Below are 20,971 nucleotides of genomic sequence, written 5' to 3'. Positions count from 1 at the left end.
GTTTCATCAACAATCACATCACTTGCTAAGATCTGACTATCAACACCACCACCTGAGCAAAAGGAATTCCCCTTGAAACAGGAGCTGACTAGTTACTGTCATTTAGACTTGTGCGGCTCTCTGTATGACTGAACAAACCCACCTAAACCTACCCAAACCACCCGCCTGACTGGCGCACCGCCCCCGCTGCTCCCAGGCTAGGGCAGGGACAGGCTGTGGGGAGGGGGAGCCCCAGCACCTGCACAGCCCCAGAAAGAAGAGCGATGAGGCCGAGCCCGACGAGTCCTGCACCCCATAACCCCCATAGAAAGGCACAAAGGGCCCCTGCACCTCATAACGCGATGAGAAGGCACCAAGCGCCCCCTCAGAGCCCCTGAGGTAAATTTGCGGCCGCCCTAAATGTTGACCCCGCCCCTCCTCTCCCCGCCCCCGCACCTCTCGCGAGACTGCCGCCGCTCCCGGCATCCATTTCGCGGCCGGGGCGAAGGGGGGGGCGCCGCTGAGGGAAGATGAAGGCGGCCGCCATGTTGGGAGCTTCAGGGCGCTGCACGAGCGGGCTGTGCTGAGGGAGTCTGCGCGGGGGGAGCCGGCGCTGGGGGATCGGCGGGAGGTCGGCCTCGAAGTGGGAGTAGGAGAGCGCCTGCTGCGGTTTCGAGTCGGGCTCGCTTAGTTGTTTGCGCTCGGCAGGGAAGGAGGGGGGGGGGTCCCTGACCGAGGAGGCAGCACCATGAGCGGGGGGACGCCCTACATCGGCAGCAAGATCAGCCTCATCTCCAAGGCCGAGATCCGCTATGAGGGGATCCTCTACACCATCGACACCGAAAACTCCACTGTGGCGCTGGCCAAGGGTGAGGAGCTGGCGGAGCCGAGGACCGGGGCCTGGAGGCCCAGCCGCGCCTCGGGAGTGGAGCGGGGTGGGCGGCAGCGGAGCGAGAACCTGAAACCGTGGCGGAGCCGTCCGGGGCCGAGTGGCGACGGGGAGGCTCCGGGTGCCGAGGGCAGGCCGGGAGGGCTCGGCGGGGGCTTCTCAGAGCTGAGCGGTTTGGGCCGCAGGCACGTCCTCCTGCCCGCCGCCCTGGGGAGCGGGGGTGGAAGCGAGCGAGGGGCCGGGGAGCAGCGCAGAGAGCGGCGCATCCCCTGCTGCTGCCGCCCCGGGGATCCCCCGTCCCGGCTGCGGCCGGAGGGGCCGCGAAGGGAGCCTCGTAAAAAGGAGCTGGGAGCGGTACCCGGGTCAGGACGGGGGAAGGAGGGACTGCTAAAGGAGGCGCGGGTGGAGGAAAAATACGCAGAGCTTAGTGGTGGGACTGCTTCTGAGTTAGGAAAGGAAAGAAGGAAGTGGGGCAGGCAGAAGGACTTCTTTGCATCGTAAGGATTCCGGATCTCAAGGGTCTAGGGCTGCGTACTGCTGAACTCTTTTGCATCCTGCAGTAGGAGACAGCTGGGGTCTGCAGGAGATACTATGGGTGCTACGTTGTCAACAAAGAGGCTGATCGTGAGCTCTTCGTTTCAGAAGCTCATCGTGAGCTATATGGCACTGCATAAATCAAAATTCTGTGCAGACACAGGCTTGAGAATATATAAGCCAAAGTGCGTGTGCGTGTGTGTCAGAAAGTTAGGAAGATGTGCTTATGAAGTGAGAATGTCAGAGACTGGGGAGTGGGGGAAAAGAAAGTTTAAAAATGGCCACATGAAGGACTTCACCATTCCTTGCATGTGATAATGCACTCTCAACACAAGTGTGTTAGCCATCTCAGTCAAGGTACAATATTCAGGTCAAAAAATAAGAGTTTTTAATGTTTTTTTTAATCTTTTCTTTATTCTGCAGAATCTGGTGGTATTTTAATTTTCAATTATTGACTTTGAAGTGTGGCTAAATAATCTAAATGCATATATAAAAGCAGAGAGTTCATCCAAAAATTGCTCTTTGTGTAAACTAAATTTGTGGGACTTGAGAATATTCCAAGCCTCTGTTCCCGTTTCATATGGTATGCTTAGCATTTTAGGGTAATGACAGTCTATAGATTACTTTATATGATTGGTGTATATATGTAGTTGGTCTGTGGAGTTTATATCGTAGCAGTTTCCTTTCATCACTCATTGGCGTCTGCGGTAATTTTTGTTTGTGTGCCATGTCACTTTAAGGCCGCTCCCACCACCAAGTATATAGACAATTATTATTTAAGAAATACATTGCTTTGTCTTGTGAATTCTTACATGTATGCTTTGAAACACCTTACAGTGGGTTTGGTTGGCTTGCGTAGTTCATTTACAGGCCATTTAGCTTTCATGATGTGATCTTACTTATTTCTAAAGTTGCCTTCAGGTTGAATTACCTTGCTGGAATTGAATTATCTGTTTTAAAAGGACAGGTAGCTTTTTTTTTTTTTTAACATGAGAAGATGATGAACACTATGATTTAAAAAAAAAAAAAAAAGTTTAGAAATACCAGTTTAATATTACGATTGTTAAGGTTTGTACAAAAGCACTTAGAATCCCATCCTTGAGGAGCTTGTCTTACCTTAAATTAGACAGATTTAGTGCTGACCAAGCTGATCTTGCATGAGTTCTCGAGAGTGATTAAGTCATGTCATGGCACATCTGCCAAAGTGTAGTTAAGATGGATCAAACTACAGTTACAAATCTAATCTACTCTCTTCCCGTAGCTCTCATCAGAAATGTAAATCTAAACCATTAAATTTGGTTTAATAGAACTTGTTTGAGTTAGCTGAAGAATGTGTGTTTTGTAATGACAGTGCCATGATTCAGAAGAGAATAAACCAGTATTTCTAGGCCACTGGGAACTAAAAATCTCGAGATTAATCTGGAAGCTGATAACAACCATGTTAGACTGTGAAACAACTCACTGTGCTCGTGAACAAAATGTTCAACTGTACAGAGTATTCAAGCTTCTGAATAAGTGAAGGCTTAGGTCATATGCGTGTGGTATAATAGCATGTATATATAAGGTGACAAGCGTGGTTAACTATGGCTAGATCTGTTTGTAAAAGAAGAAAAATGCATCTTCCTTCTAAAGTGTCTGTAGGTATAAATATGTCAATTGGGTAATATTTATCTGTTTCTGTGGTAAGACAAGAAGTCAAACCAAAACTATTTACTGGGGTCTTTACCACAGATAAAACTTTTTCTGCCTGGAAAAAAAAGTTGCTTCTAGTTTGTTCCACTCTGTAGTTGGCTTCGTGTGACTGTTACCTGAGTTGAGTGCATGACAGTTTACTGTTATTTTTTTCCTAACTGAAATAGAAGAAATTGTTTTTGACATGAAGTGCAAAAGCAGGGATAGAATCTGTTCTTGAATAGCTACAGATTTGTGTGACAGTTGGGCTTAAGTGGGCTAAGCTGAAGTCTGAGGTTAAACTGATGGAGGGTGTGCGTGTGGAATGTAATCTATCTTAAATCTTTTGTGGTTTGGGCAGAAGTATGATTTTTGGGTTGATAAGAGAATACAGATTGTAGCCTTCAGTTACTGAGGGGCAGTCTCTTCTAGTTCTCTAGCCAGAATTTTATTTACAAAGCTGTGATCCTTTCAGTAGTGAAAGTTGTGGCCTTGTGAATTAGAGGCAGATAGCAACTGTTGAAGTATCGAGTATAACATAAGGCTGATGATGGAAGGTAATGGATCCTTTCATAAATTGTGCAAGTCTATCGTTATTTAAATAAAAACTGCTGTGTAGATGACACTGAATTCCAAATACTAAGCAAGTTAGCCAATTTTTTGATGGTTTTGTATGTTATTTGGTGCTTATGTTTTCTTTGGATTTCCACCTTCTCAGAGCTAGTGATTGGAAACAAGAAACCACCCACTTGTATTCTCAAGTTTCAAATTAAATTAGTTTGGAATGTGCCTCCAGTTCCACTTTTTCTTGTTTTTGTTTAAACCGTCATTGAGTCCAGCCAGTTTCAGAATAGACTGTTTGCAAGCCACAGATAGAAGGCATAAAAGCTTCCTCGCTGTGGTGCTTGCTGTCCTACCTAGGAGGAGCTGTAGAATAATCATGGCTGGTCATGGTTGATCTTGCATGTTGCAGCACTAAAAAGTAGTTGTGATCTTTCAGCCTTGTAATACATAATGGCATTCTATTTCAAGGCATAGACTCATGGAGAGGGATTTTTAATGTAGGTAGGCCCTGTAAGAACAGTCATATTGGTTCAGAAGAGGCTTTGTTTCCTGCCAACAGTAGGGAATCCTTAGGGATGTAAGCGTAAGAAAACGAGAGAGCCTCTCTGATATAACATACCAGTTTTCGCTTAATCAGCTGTTGGGGATTCATGGTTGGAGTTGCATTTGGACCATTATAATTAATAGGTATTAATGAAGCTGCATTCATGAACTTGATAAGTAGTTAAAATTCTGGCATTTTCAGCCACCTGTGTTTTCCATTGTCTAATGATGCATGCAAGAGAAAACTTCCCTTTCTTTTAGCCTTTTACACAATATTAATCGTGTGAAAGAGTCAGAAATGAAGACAGAAGCAAGTTAAATTTGTGCGAAGATCTGAGTATTCCCTATAGTGCAAGGGTGGGTACAGAAAAGGGAAGGGGATAGTTTTATTAAATTTGTATGAAGTTGTTTTTCAGGGTCTGTTAAGTTGCATGCTCCTCCAACATCTTGAGGTTTATGGCAGGTGTGCCAAACCAGCCCTGTGCATGGTGTGTCACAGCAGAATGGTTCCTCTTGTCAAAGCCCACTCCTGTCTGCTTTCGTCATACCTTATCTCCCTGTTAACACAACACTCCTGTAAGTAAGGACGTGTAGACTGAGTTACTGTTTCTGAAGGTGCGTGTCCTTCACATTAGTACTGTTACCTCAGTGGTGTGTAGGGAAAGGGTTGTGAGGTGTTGGAGAGAGATACAGTGAACTGCTCTGGTAGAGGTGGCCTCAGTTTTGTCACCAAACATCTCATGGGTGCCTTAAGAGTGGGGAAGGACTGCTTTCTGCATCTACGTGATACATCCAAAGTAAGGCTGGTGAGACTGTCTTGGAGCCGTGTGCAGAGACTGACTGAACTGCATATTTGCAATAATGCACGTTAAAGGGGAACAGAATCCTCTTTTGCTAGTAGAATATAAAGTGTGGCTTCTGATTAACAGTACTTTTGTCATCCAACAGGTGATTGTTTTTGTTAACTGATAGGGAAAGCTACAATGGTTTCCTTGGATACCATAGTAGTATAATACAGTAATAGGTATTAAAATATAGTATGTAGTTGTAACATTGGGGCTGGTCAAAATAAGTTTGCTTTTAATATTATGGTGATAGGTTTTTGTCTGCAAGTCAATAAACCAGTTTAGCTTATTTAAAAAAAAAAAAAGCAAGAACTTTTAATTGGCAAGGTAAGATTGAATGGTTTTACCATAGTCCTTGTAAATGTTATAAGATGATGTTATTTTTCATGTGCTTATTTTCATTTCCTCTCGCTCCTCAGTATTTTGCTATATATGAACTACTGCACCTTGTTCTGGAGGAAGGAAGTAGTCTGAGGAAATACCCCAAGAGAGCGAGCTGGATAGAGCTCTAAGACTGCTGCTGCTCCAGTACCTTATCTTTTTGATGCTCTGCATCTTAGTATTTCTGATTATGCAAAATTATGGTAAAAGCTATTTCTTTCGAATATTCTACTGTATTGATCACCTTTAATATTAAGATCTTTGCTCTAATTAGTTCAGATTATGTTAAATCCTAATCCAGTCTCGGAAAGAAGAAACTATAAAGACAGCTATCCCTTTGCAAGTTATTAAAAGTAACAGAAAACTGTTATACCAGTATATGAAGGACCTAATTGGGACAAATACTGCAAAAACATTGAGTAGCCCATATCGTTCCTTTCTTCCAAGAGAAACCAGACTCTGGGTGTTTACTCTCATTGCTTTTTGGGTGAGAGAGAAAGGTTGAACACCATGTTGGAGGAGCTTATTTCTGTTGGGAAGAGGTATGCAATCTTCATTGGGCAACATGGTTTTTGTATTTTGAAACAAGTTGCACTAAAACTGTTTTGATTTGGGGCAGGGAAGAGGTGGAGGAAAAAAGAAGCCCAAACTTTTAGTAGCAGCTCTTGATGTGTTTTGTTGCAAAACCATAGATGATGATAACTGTGTCTTGGTCTAGTTGTATAGACAATTGAATCTGTTACAGGTGAATTCTAATTTTTGGTGTTGGAAATACTTTTGAAGTTTACGTTATGACGTGAAGAAAGACAAGTCCTTGTTGATGTATGATAGAATACCTTTACCTCTCATAACTTGTTAGTGGACGGAAGTTGTCGTTCGCTTTTTCTTCGTTAGTTTAGAATGGAGAAGGGTAATTGCCGGATGTCTTGTGTTGTTGGTATTAATGCTAATATACTTAGGCACACAGCATAGCTCTGATTTACAAGAGAAGCACTTCCAAAGCAGACTTCTTCCATAGTTGATCAGATGAGTTTTTCTATATAAAGATTAAATGTGTTCTCTAGTTTTCTGCCCATTTCTGTGGTGTTACTGCTGTTTAGTTCCTTCCCTTTTGCTAGAAAGTAGAAATACTTAGTAACTTACTGATCACAGCCTGGTCATTTTTGTGCACCTTTGTAGGCAAAATGGCTACTAGACCAACCATCTCAGTGGAACAGAGAACCAATGGAAAATCGACTTCTGTTATACTTGCCAAGACACCAGGTCAAATGATGTAATGAAGAGCCAAATTAATTAACTAGTTAATTAATTAATAGGGTATATAGGATGGCCAGAAACTGAAGCTGTATCTTTGGTCAGGACTGAAGTTGAAGGGTCTGATGAATAAAAAGCAGCAGAATGAACTGTGTGCAGTAAAGCACACAACCAACTGATATTGTTAATTTGTTCTGCATTACTTTTGAATTAATTTCTACAAATTCTTTACCTTCAGATAACTTGGTCTTTTTTTGTAGAGAGAGAAGACACTTTTTAACAAAGTTTTGCCTTTTGACAGCTCTTAAACACCCTCTATAGTAGTGTTCAGAGCAGACTTTTAGATGCACAGAAACAGAGAAGTTGATTACATTCAGCTTAGTAGATGATATAAGTGTGAATTAAATATTTGTAACCACTTAATTTTATTTTTCGTTCTAGTGTGGAATGATCTCTATAACCCTCAGTTATGCTTCTCAGAAAAGATTTGTAATACTTGACTGACAAGTTCTGTTCATGCAGTACTGGAAGAAAAGCAGTGATGGAAGATGGTATAGCCTGAGCAATGACTCGGTATCACTTTGTACAACTCTACAGGAAGCTCTGCTTTTCTTGACTGGAGATTTTATGTCTGTAAATAAGTGCCTAATGATGTCTCCAGATTGTTGATGCATTCAATCAAAATACAGATGTTTTCTCAGCATAACCTCTATCTTACAGTGCAAATAAAAATTTCTTAATATGGTGAAGCAAAGACAGTTGTGAGGGATTGTCGAAGCTGACACAAGTTGATGTTCAGAAGAATGGTATTAACATTGTATTCTTCTCCATTTCTTTCAATTCATTGTTTAACTTTTGATTACAAAACTCGAGCTCTTGTAGACACGTTTTTTTTTATTGTTCCATTTTATATTCAGCAAGGGTTGGCAATCTTAAGGTGAGGAGAGGCCTTGGAGAGTGTAGTGAAAGTAAAGTGATCCTATCCATGTATGCAAGTAGTGATTATACATAGGGGAAAGGGAAAAGCATAATAACCATCATTATGCAATCTGGAAATTGTTGGAATTCAACTAAGTACATAAAAATAAATTTAATGTATGTTGTTTACTATGTCGGCATGCTTAGGAAGATAATTCTGCTCCAGTGAGTTTACTTAATTTGATGTAAATCATATGAAACTTACACTAATGAGCAAAATACATTCTGCTTAGTGAAAACTCTCTACACATATTACAGAGATCCTAATTTTCAATTTAAATCTCGATTCAGATTCTTGAATCTATTAAGAAATACTTTGCTTTGGGTCATCTTTAATATCTTAATTTCTAGTAGTATTAGCATAAGCTTTTTCCTCACTTGCAAACACATAATATGAAGTATGTAAAGTCATGTAGCCCTTGGTTGCTAAGTCCTACAAATCTTTGTTGCTACTTGGCATTCCTGAAAGTGTAACTAATCTCCAGTGAGTGTTAACATAAAAAAAAAAAAATGCTGCTTCCCTTCATCCTCTCAAAACAATCGGAATATTCAACCTGTGACTGGCAGCGCAAGTCATGTCTTAGTAAAGAACAGAAAAGGCATCTTTCCACTTGAATTTTAACTGAGATTTGTAAGATCAAATTATTTGTTTCTGTATGAGCAGTTGATAATGGTAAAGAATATACTGTCTGTTAGACTGTTTTGCTCAACAAAATTTTATTCTTTTTAAATAAAACTGTTGGTCTTTACAGCATATTGGAAACCTTTTCGTTAAGTGAGGGGTGTTTTGTTCTTTTTATTTTTCCCCTTCCCACTTCTGCAGTTCGTTCCTTTGGTACAGAAGATAGACCAACTGATAGACCTATACCGCCTCGCGATGAAGTCTTTGAGTATATTATATTCCGTGGTAGTGACATTAAAGACCTAACTGTCTGTGAACCACCAAAGCCTCAGTGTTCTTTGCCACAGGACCCTGCTATTGTTCAGGTAAGTCAAAACGTATCTTAAGCAATAAACATTTAAAATATAACCTAGCAGCTTAAAGTGCTCTTTAACTGCGAGTGCCTAAAAATTAAAACCTTCATTGTTTTGAAGTTCACAATCCAGTGTAAAGGACTGTGGAAAGACTTTTTTTTTTTCCCCTCTTTTGAATCCTATCTTTAACTGAAAATCAAGGTTGAAATCTAACTCTAGTACAGTGCACTGGACACAAAAGTTTATGCATTTCTAATGTTTAGCTATTGCATAAGGTAAAAATCTTGAGAATTTTTTGAGGCATATACTTGTAATCCTCTAAGGTCTCTTTCTGAATCTGATGCAACTGTTTCTGTGTTCTTTGAGATCTGTCGAACTGTGTTACTGCTAATCCCAGCAGTAGTAATAAGCCCACTCTCCTTCAGGGCCTTGCATTGGTCATGTGGTTTTTGAAACTTTAGGGAAAAGATGTGACATTTTCCAGGTTTGCCAACAAAACCTTATACAGGTGTTTGACAAAAGCAAAGTTCAGTATCTGAGGTTCCAGAGAAGATTGCAAGTTTTAGGGTACTGTTTTCACAGGTTTGTAGCATTGGAAGGCACTTTCTAAACTGTATATGTAGTTGTGAAAATGTTTTCAGCTGTTGATTGTTTTTTCATTCAGAATAATCTGCATAATTCACTGTTTTTGTTGTCTTTGCTTCTGCACTGAAATGGTTGAAGTCTTGATGTTAAAACAAGCTCTTGAATGTTAAGGGTTCCTTTGTATGTACTAGCCATAGTTGTGGTGTTAGGGTGAATCTTAATGAATAGTTTCTGCCTTTCTTGCCTTGCAGAGCTGTTTCCTATTTCTTGTGTTTTTGTCTTTAGTCTTCACTAGGATCTTCAACTACATCTTCATTCCAGTCTGTGGGGTCCTATGGTCCTTTTGGCAGAATGCCTGCGTACAGTCAGTTTAGTCCAAGCCCGCTAGTGGGACAGCAGTTTGGCGCTGTTGGAGTTGGTATGTTCATTTTTATTATTTTGTGTTTTCCTGCAAGTGAAGTTCTGTGTGTGTATGTAGACAGTGATGAGTGTTTGTAAGTCCATCGATGTTTTAGCCTAATGGCAGATCCAAAGTCTTCAGTCTGTATCAGTCCCACAGTTCAGCTGAGGAATAGTGGGTTTTTCATGCCCTTTGCACCTCAAATCAAAACATTCATATGATTGAGAACTAAACGCCCTCAAAGAGATAAGTGGGAAAAGGTTCCTGTATTCATTTGTTATGTTATATATATAAATTCATTATAATCATCTTATATTCTATTTCATAAGTGATAGAGGCAGCAACTCTAGAAAAGCCTCAGAGCTGTGCTGTGGATATCTGGTTTCCTAGGCTGACCAAGGTAGCGTGTTCCTTCACCAACGATTTAGATTATTCAGTGGTCCATGTGCCAGGACAGTCCTCTAACTATTCATGAGATGTTAGCTTGGCACAAAATCCATTGCTTTAAGTATTTGTGAGTTGCATGTGTTGCTCCTTTGCACTGTAGATTTAATAGTAGATGCTCTTCAAGGCTCACCAACCAAGTTTCATTTCTCCCTTAAAGTTTCTGAAGTAAAAAGAGAACTCAGTTTATATTCCCAGCAGTAAAGAACAAAAACAAACCCGCAGGTATGACTGTACAAAAAAACAAAATGGGCATGAAGCTTATCTTGTTCTCATTCACTGCGTAGAGGCGAAGTAGATGCATCACTGTTTTAAGATGAGAATTTTGGGGCCAGGAAAGAAAGTTGAGGCCTTACATGCTATGGCAGTTTAGCAACTAGTGTGTGTTGCACTGGTACAAGCGCAGCTGTAATAGAATATGGTAACACAATGGGTATTACTTGACTGGTGTCACTTCCAGCGATGGCTGAAAATTTTGAAAGTAGTTAAAATACTAAAAATTCTGGGCTTTATAAATTTTGGTCTTAAGTCTTTAGAATTTACTTCTTTTTTAATCTTCTGTGATAATAAAAATGTGTTTTCCTAGGATAATCAGAACCTTCATTTGTATTTAAGATAAACTGATCTTTAGCACTCTTTAGTATGTTTATTTTATGAAATGTTTGTTTAGTGAAATGCAGCTAATAGCTTGCAGTAATCCTGAGGGTGAAAGCCTTCATCTTTGAGAGTGAGATGAGAGAAGAGAGGTGCTCCTGTGAAGTTTCAGATGTCTTTGTTGTATTCCACCTTTTGTTTTATCACAAACTTGCCTTTGTGTAACTGTTATGTTGACAATGTTTTTAGTGAAAATGCTAGTCATGTGAAAGGAAGGCTGAAGAACTGGCCATAACTTGGTACCAATAAATAAAAGTTGACAGTCCTATTTTCGTTTGAAAGATAGGAAGTTGAAATACATCTGAATAGCGTTTGTGCATTATTCTGTAAGATGCTATCATGACCATGCTATGTTAGCCCTTGTGATGTTAAAGTTAGCTGTTTCCTTATTTGTTTAATAAAAAGCAGCTAGATAATACAGTTCTACCAACTTGTTAAGAATATGTACATTAAACTTAATTAGCGCTGGGGAGTAGATGTTCTGCGTATTCTAGAATGACTGCATAATATGGTTTCACTAATCATGTAGTTTAATTTTTAAAAATAGAGAAAAGTCTAAAACAGCTTTTACGACTGTGTTATTTCTTTCAAAGCAGGAGGTTCTTTAACGTCTTTTGGAACAGACTCTTCAGCCAGTGCTAACATGTCCCAAAGCACTGCAGTTGGTTCTGCATTTACAACAGATGCAAGGTCACTAAAAACACAGATGTCTCAAGGTAAATCATTTTGACTATTATTTGTCTTCCAGTTTTAGCTTTTGACCAGTCATTTCCTCAACCCCTGCAATTTAGGTTGTTGCCAGAAATGTTGACCAAACAGCTCAATTCTGTCATAAAAACATTCGGTATTACGAGAACAAAAAACTGAGTGTTTGCTCTTTAAATGTATTTTCCTACATCTAGGCATGCTGTATAGGTAACTATGTTAGCAACGCATTATTTTCAAAACATCTGTATTGAGGAGTAAGATTTAATTCAATTGAATAATTTTAGCAAATAGGTACATACGGAAATCTGATACCTAGTTTTATTGATAGTATGACAAAGCTCAAGATAGTTCATGCTTTATTGAGTGGTAAAGTCCTTCAGCCTACAATTTTTACATATTTATTCCTAAAAGTGTTTTTTTATTAATTTGTATTTACATAAATAATATTGACAGCACACCTGAATGCCTGTAAAGATAGTGACATTGAGAGTTAAATCAGCTTAATAGTAATAGAAACTGCACGGTTTCTTCTGTAATACTGCAGAAAGAGAGAAGCAGCAATGAGGATAATTCTGGATGTTTTTTTGAGTGGCAAAGAGGAAAGAAACTAAATGTAAAGCAACTTCACCCTCACTTGTCATGAAAATGTGCTACGATTACTCCTTAAAATCCAAAAGGCATTATTTCCTGCTCTTCCAGTTTTCATTGCTGTGACTAAAAGTGTGTGCAAACATACAGTCCTGATGCTTTTTTTCCAAGTGTCTGCAGTCATGTTAAAAGGCAAAACACTGTGCTTGTAGCAAACCTTCTTTTCTTAAATTCTAGTTGAAGTTTGTGAACCAATAAGGGCTGCTTTCAAGGAATAGTTGGGTGGATTACCGAACACAGATTAGTTTTTTGAATTAATTATGCTGAGTGTTTACTTTTTCCCCTCTTGAAAGTGTAGCTTGGTTTTCTGTAGATGAAATTAAAACCTGTATGATTTTTGGATTTAATAGGAGATATGCTCCAGATGAGCAAACATTCTGCCACAAAATTTCCAGTGGGGCATCAGCAAGTTTCTTTGTGTGTATTTGCTTTTCAAAATGTTTGCCTTTTAGATCATACATGTGGTGTTCTTTTGGTTTGGTTTTGTTTACTTTTTATGGGATACTTATTCTTTTCCTTTAGCTCTCGAGACTTGAGTCTTACCACACTAATTTCTCAACAGATCTATCTGTATTGTGTCATAAATTTGCCTGGTCAGATTGGATGTCTCCATTCTAAACATGCTTCTGGCCCCAATCACTCATGCTGCAAATTAAAATGTATGAAGAGCACTTTGTGGGGAAGCTTTCACAGCTCCTTCATCTACATTATGCCTGGCACTAGCCATCACTGTTGATAATCTTGTAGTGAACATACAACATTGTGCTAGATGAAATGAAATTTCAGTGTCATAACAATATCTCTGCTTTTGGGAGCAGTCACGTTCCACTTGGCTTTTCAGGGAAGCAGAAAGAGTATTTATCCCTCCAATCAAAGAATTTCATTCCACAGCTAAATGCACATCATGGATGTGTGTTGGTAGGGATTAATTGTCCTACCCATTTTTTTCTTTTAGACTGGGGGAAGGGGAATTGCTAAATATCCTTCATTCTGGATTAGTGGATCTGAGGGTGCAGAAATATTTATTTCTTCTTTGGACACAGCTGTCTTGACTGGTAAGGCAGATAAACCTGTCAGTCTAGATTGGTTGAGACCAATAACTCGAATTCGTGTGTGAGAAATAACTGTGTTTTTTATTTATTTTAGGTCGTTCGAGCCCTCAGATGGATCATTTGAGAAGGAGCCCCACCATGGAACAAGCAGTACAAACAGCTTCAGCCCACTTGCCTACTCCAGCACCAGTTGGGAGGAGGAGTCCCGTACCAGCCAGACCTATGGTGTCAGCTAGCCAAAAATCACTAGAGAATCAAGAGCACAGACGAGGTAGCTTTTGATAATTGTCATGTGGGTTCCTTTCTACTGTACACAGCTGAAATGCTCTTTTTAAGGTTAACACATAGGATTTTTCCTGTTGTCCATTAGTAGTAGACTGGCCAGCAGAGACCTGGATTTTATATACTTTTTTTTTCAAGTCAAACATTATTTCTTTTTTTTTTCACTAAAATTTTAACTTATTTTAAATTCATAGGTCTAGGTTTTTTGAAAATCTGAACTATATAGTTGTATACATAAGTATGGTAGAAAATACCTAATTAGATAAACAAATCATCTTTTTATTTCCAACTTTAGCTGAAGCACACAAGGTTTCAAGATCAGAAAATGAACTCAGAAATGAAAGCAAACGACAAATTGGTAAATCTTGTTTTGAGAAATAGCTATCATTCTAGTTTCAGACTTCAATGACTAATTTTTTAAAAAGACTACGAAAAACTACAGCATTATGTATATTTTGAGAAGTACGAAGACTTTGTTTTTAGTGTTCAGAAATCTTAGTCCAGAAATCTTGCAGTCCAGAATATAGTAGTATAGAACTTAAGTATTTAGAAAGTTTTCATGGAGTTGTTTGTAGTGGGTAACAACAACTTTGCATTGGATCAGAGTAGATACAACTACAAAAAGTCAACATTGAAGAAAAAATATCTTGTGGTTGTTTTATATTAAGTGATTTGAATAAAAATTAAAAAGTGTTATTTCATGCTGTTATGTTTATAAATCCATGAATACGCATAATAGCATGTAACTTGCTACAAAAATAGTTGACTGGAAAGACGTTGGCATTTTATCTCTTCAGAAAGCTTTTAATGACTTCTAGGAAGTCTTTTACTACCTAAGTGTATTCTGCTTTCTGTGTCATTGCCATACTCACTGTAAGTGAGTTTACAAGTTATAAGCTGCTCCAACAGAACTTTTAACAATAGTGCAGGGTGCATGAAGTGCCACACTTTTATCCCAGGAGTTTGTTTTTTTTTTGTGTGATGGTGGTGTTCATTTTGCTTTTTTCTAATTCCAGAACCTCCCTTTTTTAGTTCCAGGGGCTCCTTCAGCACGGAGAGGCCGTGGAGGTCACCGAGGGGGCCGAGGAAGATTTGGTATTAGGAGGGATGGTCCAATGAAGTTTGAGAAGGATTTCGACTTCGAAAGTGCAAATGCACAGTTCAACAAGGAGGAAATTGATAGAGAATTTCATAGTAAACTTAAACTAAAAGGTAAACCAATTCTTGCTTTAGATTTAAGCATGGTAAAATAGGCATGTCTCGCTGCTTAAAGTTTTAATGCTGCTTTGGAAAATCAGCTTTTAAGAGAGAGAACCTGCTAAGTCTTGTTTGTGGTCGTGGGGAAAAAAAGCAATTGAAAAGTAAACTATGATCATCTACTTAATTCATTAAGTATTTGGATTAACATTTTAGTTTGGATTTTGAAAGAATTTTAACTGGCAAATATATGGCATGCTTAAACAAGTCTGTCAGTTAAAAATGCAGATTACTTAAGCGGAAGTCCTGGTAGTGTTAATGTACTCTTGGGTTCTGGAGAAGATGCAGTAAAGGAAAATCTATATTTCCAGTTATTAATAGATCAAAAGCGATAATAAAAGCATGAGTTTGGGATCAGAACTCTGCTGGAGAATGCATGAGGGCTTCAATTTCTGAAAGTTTCTGGCATTTCTTTGCTTTTACCCTTTTCCAAAGTAACACAGGAGTAGTTAGAAGCACTAGCAGCGTGGACCTTGTTTTATTTTCTGACAGGCTTGTGTTTTAATTACCTCATTCTCTAGTGACCACCTTCCTGTTGGTTACATGACTGCTACTATTTTTTTTGAACAAAATAGTTACAAGAAAAAATAAGGAGTTCCCTGTTTGGGTAAATGATTGGCTAAAAGGTAGCAATTAATGGTCAAATTTTAGTGTAGAGAAAAATCACCCATAGAATCCCATAGGATTTGTTCTCTAGTGCTTGCTTCTTCTGGATCAGTTTTAGATAATGAGTTGGCATACAGATCATGAGTTTGCTGTTGATACTATTTTTTTCAGAATAATAAGAAAGGGAAATCTAATCATAGAGAATTACAGAAACACCTCATGAGACCGAGTGAGTGGTAGTGTGTGAGTTGTGAAAGGGCTGAGGGGAATATCTGAAGTTCATGCGTGACATCATGAGCTTTGAGATGCAAGCATTTAGGAATGAGACTTCAGGATCATAACAGGTTGTTCTGTGGAACCATCAGCTTTTTTTTAGTACCAATCAAAACTGTAGTTGGAACTTCAAGCATTATTAGGAAAGGAATATATAGTCAATTCATGGCATATCTTGAATGCCATCTGCCTCAAAAAGAGACAGCAGAGTCAGAAGACAACGGAGAAGGGTAATGAATGCGAGCAAAAAACATGGACTGGCTTTTGTAGGAGGAATGACTGAGTGAGGCTTTTAAGTATGGAAAAGAGGTAGGTAGGAGGCTATAAAATAGGTAACTTTTAAATCCAGTCTACTGAAACTTTGTTCTGTGTTGTATTTTAATCCACGAAGAATATAGAGGATATTAAACCTACAGACAGCAGCAGCAAAACATCCTAACTTGTGTGTCTGATTGACTTCCACATTCTATTTACAAGGGCTTTTCATATTTCTGAACACTCAGTATTGTAACAGTGTGTGTGTGTGTCTTGGAATAAGTTTACATTGCTATTTTGGTTAGTCTGTTGGTCTGGAAGGCTTCTGTTTAATTTTCTTTTCCAGAAGACAAACTGGAGAAACCAGAGAAGCCCATAAATGGAGAAGACAAAGGTGACTCAGGTGTCGACACCCAAAATAGCGAAGGGAATGCAGATGAGGAAGATCCACTTGGACCCAACTGCTACTATGACAAAACCAAATCCTTCTTTGATAACATCTCTTGCGATGACAATAGGTATGGCCTGTAAGAGGAAGCTTGTTAGTCTACTTAATGCATGCCTGTGTCATAAGGTAGTGTAGGTGCTACTCATTACGATGAACTTTGAATCAAAGGTTAGTAAAGGTTAAATCCACATGCAATGGACAAAATAAAACAGGAATTTGAAAGCTTTTTTTTCCTGTATGCAAATGCAATACATTAATAGCAAGACACTTTTAACCACTGTTTTAGAATCATGCTTCTAGAACTTGAGTGTACGTAGTGTATAATCTCCTTTCCAAATCTGTTGACTTTTTTTTTGTTTTGTTACAGAATTAGCACCTTAGTTAAATCAGTGTTGACTGTGATTTGTTAATGGTTTCTAAGCAGATTACATAACTATCTTGGCCAGTAGGATTGTTTAAATGGGAAGATAGCATTACAGGAAAATAAAAGCTTATCTTTGCTGTTGCCTTTTTATTAGGCAAGATGATGTGGATTGCTAACCTAGTTTGAATTAAAGAGTGTGGGGGGTGTTTTTTGTTTTGTATTAGTGACAGCTAGATAAGATAAATACATGTAACTACAAACTCTTACTCTCTGTTTGCTGTTTTAAATTGCAGACAGCTCTTACTTATTATATTTTGCTGTGTGCAGACAATACTTTGTCCTTCTCTGTAGGAAATTTAAAGTATTATCAGTTTATAACCAATATTGTAACATCTCCCTTTTTGCTGAGTTAAATGATTTGTGACAGACATGTAGATACTTACAGAAGGCATAATTTGGAAATCTACAATGTGATAATGCATCATTTTTTCGTTTCATTTTCTTTCTGGCAATTCTAACAAAGTCAGGCAATCTTCCTTCTGAAAGCGTTTTTTAAACAGCTAAACAAATCAATCCTTGTTCCTTTATGTGTGGCAGGGAGCGGCGACCGACCTGGGCTGAGGAAAGAAGATTGAATGCAGAGACCTTTGGAATACCGCTGCGCCCCAATCGTGGCCGTGGAGGGTTCCGAGGCAGAGGGGGGATTGGTTTCCGTGGTGGAAGAGGGCGAGGAGGTGGAAGAGGTGGCTTCACTGCCCCCCGTGGATTTCGTGGTGGATTCAGAGGAGGTCGTGGAGGCAGGGAGTTTGCTGACTTTGAATATAGGGTAAAATATATTTAATCTTATTATGACCCGTTCAGGTGCTCTGGAAACTGGTGGTAGAACTTCTGCTTTTAGTTTTGATGTTGGACTAGAAGTTCTGGAATAGTATTTTGCAGTATTTAATTGAAAGTCTGGTAATTTTTGTTACCTAGTGTTGCTTTACAATCAGCAGCAACCAAAACTGAAAGTTACCTTTCTTCAGGTGCCCTAAATATTTGTTCTGTAGCTGGATTTGTAGAAAAATGTAAAAGGTCTTACAGATACAATACAAGCATTTGAAGTAAGAATTGCAAGCATTTTTCTAATCAGTGTGGAAAACGTGAAGGCTGAGAGGGAGAAATTTAACTGGCTTACAGCGTGCAAGGAACTTCTTTGACTTCATTGTGACTTGGCACAAAGCTTATATACTTCTAATATCATATATAGTAATTGTAGTGTAGAGATGACCTTTTGCAAAAGGCAGGTCAAAAAATACTTGAGTTGTGTAAACTTGTTATACATTCTTTGTAGTTACGTTAAGCTATAGTTAAACAGCTGTTGGGAAGGCTAAGGCACAATCGATTTTTATCAGCTACTCATATAGTAAAAAGGAACTGTGGGAGATAAAGCATAAAAACAGAAAGAGAAGATCCCTGCCCATCTCATAGAGAAGGTGGTTTTTAAAAGATTAAAATTACTACTTTCGTTTTAGTTGAATATGAAAGAGGCATAAAATTTCTTTAAGCATTATGCACAAACCACCATGTAAGCCTGTTAACTGAAGTAACCTGATACACAAACATGCTTTCATCATGATGCAAATGTAGAAATAGTAGTTTGTTCAGCAAGATCTGTGGCAGCTAAAAGGCATAACCTTCCTTTTACAGTGTACTCAGGCAGTTTGTTGCTTTTGCAAAGCTACCAAGATGTCCTATTCTTAACTCTCTGTTCCTGCCAGCCATTCGGAGGAAAAAGACAGAATTAGATACCACCCTCAGCTAGCAAAGCAATGTGTTCTGTGCTAGTGGTATCTTAGGTGCACTTCTTTTTTCTTAGAAACAAACTAAAACTCTGCTTTTTTTTTCAACACTAATTGATCAGACAGATTATATAAATCAGGAGAACTGAACTGCTTGCAAAACTTAAAAAAAAAAACAACTCTATTTCAGTGCAAGCCATTTATTTGACATTATCTTAAACTTGAAAGGACAAATTATACTGTTCAGAATCAGTAACAAATGTAATTAATGAAACTGATGCAATTAAGTGTAGCCTCTTACATTCTGACTCAGAAGAACTTTATCTGGTAGCTTACCTTGTGAGTAGCTAGAATTTCTCAGTGCAAAATCCTGGCTTTCTGGTTGAACAGTTAATTTTTAAAAAAATATTTAAAAAGTCTTTTTTCATAACAAAGGTTTCTGACTGTCCCTCAGTTATTCCTATGTTAAATTGCAAGAATTAGTCCTGTAATTTAAAGATACTTTTGGTAGCTGAGCATGGATTGAAATGAGGAGTTAAAGATCAAAGCTTGGAATTAGTGAATGAAAAAGGTTCACATCTTTCCAGTTAAGTAGGAGGTGGTGTAAAGACCGAGGATTTGTGCCATATTTCTAGTCAGTGAGTAGCTGCTTCAGTGTGCGCTAGACTGAGGGTGCTTTGACCAGATGCTAATAGTTACAGAGGTCTCCTTTCTGATTTTGGAACATGAGTAGTAGCCATCACAGTGCATCTTCTCCCAGTGCTGTTACCCAAATTAATCTGTTGTTTTTGTTATTGCAAAATTAATTGTAACATTCTACTGTTGTTCCCTCTAGAAAGACAACAAAGTTGCTGCATAGTCTACAGGAAAGCTGAAACTGCGTGAACGTCTAGATCTTCATCCAGAGAATTAGTTTCAATCTCTGCAAAGAATGAAGTTAATTTGCTGTATACTTGTCACCAGCACTGGGATTTAACTATTTAATTTCAAAGGGGTGTAATGCAGTTACTTTTTGAAAAATGGCCATCTTTGAAAACAGTGAGCATTAAATATATTTGAGACAGAAGGATAAGTAATTTCTTATGTATAGTTAATTATAAAGCAGTACTTCGATGGAGTTTAAGTATTTTTTCATCACTGAAAGGATTTTTCTTATTACTAAACTGTATTTGATAATTGCTTCAAGTTGTAAGGACAATTGTATGCAGAAGGCCGTCGATACTGTGAGTGTTTTGATCCACTGAAGGTTGTTTTTTGGAAATCCTGTAATATCCCTTTTGAGATAGTTGTACTTTATCAACTAGGGTGCTGGACAGTAGAAAACTTGCTTTGTCAGTCAGATATGTACACACAGTAAATACTGTTTCTTAGGCAAAGGAAACTTTTTATATAGTTGTAAAATTCCATTATATCCCATTGCCAAAGAAACATTACAAACTTTGTATAGCTGTATAAAAAGCAACTAATTTTTTAAAGAATAAACATTTTTAAGTCGGCAAACATACTGTGTTATTGCAGAAGTTGATATGCTGAAGAACACTGAATTAGTTGTTTTTTTTTTCTTTAGCAGCTTTTCAGGCTTAAGTGTTTGATTTTATATTTGGAGTATAATGAAGATTTGAAAATGTTCTTCCATTGCATAAAACTGGATACACTCTTCACTTTTCTTGCAAGAAATTGATTTTGTAGCTGCTGGCATATCACAGGATTTGACCAAATTAAGGAGATATTTTCGAATAAGGACAAAAAAAAATCATATGTCAATTTGCAATTAATTTTACTTAGTGATAAATATTAACTTTTTTTTTTTTAAATAATGGACCGGGCACATGAGTTAAAGCGATTCTCCTGGCATGCCTGGGACAAAAAGTATGTCTCCATTTGTCAGTTCTTGAAATGTTAACTTTGATGTAATACCTGTAGACATAAGCAATTTAAATAATTCTTAGTGTTTGGAGTTGTTTGCATTTTGATAGACCATAGCTTGGAGACAATAAAAACCTGGTTCTAAGACCGTGAATCCGCAAATGACATAGTATGGACTTTTTGCCAATTCTGAATGACTAGTTACAACTTTTTGATATGCTGAAATAGAAACCTGGTCATTTGTGTCTGTATATGTATATGAAGGCCACAGGAATAAAGGGATCCAAAGATTAAAACATTTTGATCTAATTTGATGATTTTTTTTATTACTTTATCTTCAAAGTACTCAGTGGTGATAAAGATGTGGAAAACTGCACTGTTGGAAAAATTGGAATATTTAAAAGTGGTTGATAGAATCTTAATTTTATAACTTTTGTATAGCACTACAAGGAAGTATTTTGTAATTGGTTCCTTATTAAGGTCACTAGGAGTTAGATAACCTTGTTTAGTAACGTTTCTGCATGTTAACAGTGCTCGTGCTCCTGCGGGGCTGGCGAGGTGTGAAGGCAGCGCTCCCCCGTAGCGTGGCGTGCTGGGCGTGTACCGTGCGCGGCAGGGCGGGGGGGCCGGGGATGTTGTTCTGGTTTTGTTTCTTTTTTTTTTTTTTTTTTTAAATTTTAAACCAGAATAAACTGTTCAATTACACCAGGCTGCGGGGCTTTACTTGGGGCGGAG

General features: G+C 38.4%; 1 protein-coding gene across 4 annotated transcripts; it reads left to right on the top strand.

Annotated features, from left to right (window-relative positions):
• Positions 1-456: 456 nt before the first annotated feature.
• On the top strand, positions 457-20,941 carry LSM14A (LSM14A mRNA processing body assembly factor). 4 transcript variants are annotated; one of them, XM_040571617.1, is made up of 10 exons: positions 457-848; positions 8,462-8,625; positions 9,484-9,616; positions 11,290-11,412; positions 13,199-13,375; positions 13,682-13,744; positions 14,419-14,598; positions 16,124-16,295; positions 17,187-17,415; positions 19,206-20,941. In XM_040571617.1, the coding sequence occupies exons 1-10, from the start codon at positions 728-730 to the stop codon at positions 19,227-19,229; spliced, it is 1,386 nt and encodes a 461-aa protein (XP_040427551.1). In that variant the 5' UTR covers positions 457-727; the 3' UTR covers positions 19,230-20,941. The 4 variants fall into 4 exon arrangements, with proteins under 4 accessions (XP_040427551.1, XP_040427552.1, XP_040427554.1 ...); XM_040571618.1 differs by having other exon boundaries at positions 466-848; positions 11,293-11,412; XM_040571620.1 differs by lacking the exon at positions 13,682-13,744 and having other exon boundaries at positions 467-848; positions 11,293-11,412.
• The last annotated feature ends 30 nt before the right edge of the window (positions 20,942-20,971 follow it).

The sequence above is a fragment of the Cygnus olor genome, chromosome 12 (genome assembly GCF_009769625.2).
Source record: "Cygnus olor isolate bCygOlo1 chromosome 12, bCygOlo1.pri.v2, whole genome shotgun sequence".
Lineage (NCBI taxonomy): Eukaryota > Metazoa > Chordata > Aves > Anseriformes > Anatidae > Cygnus > Cygnus olor.
Note: the sequence above shows the minus strand (reverse complement) of the source record. Positions and strands in the feature narration are given on the sequence as shown.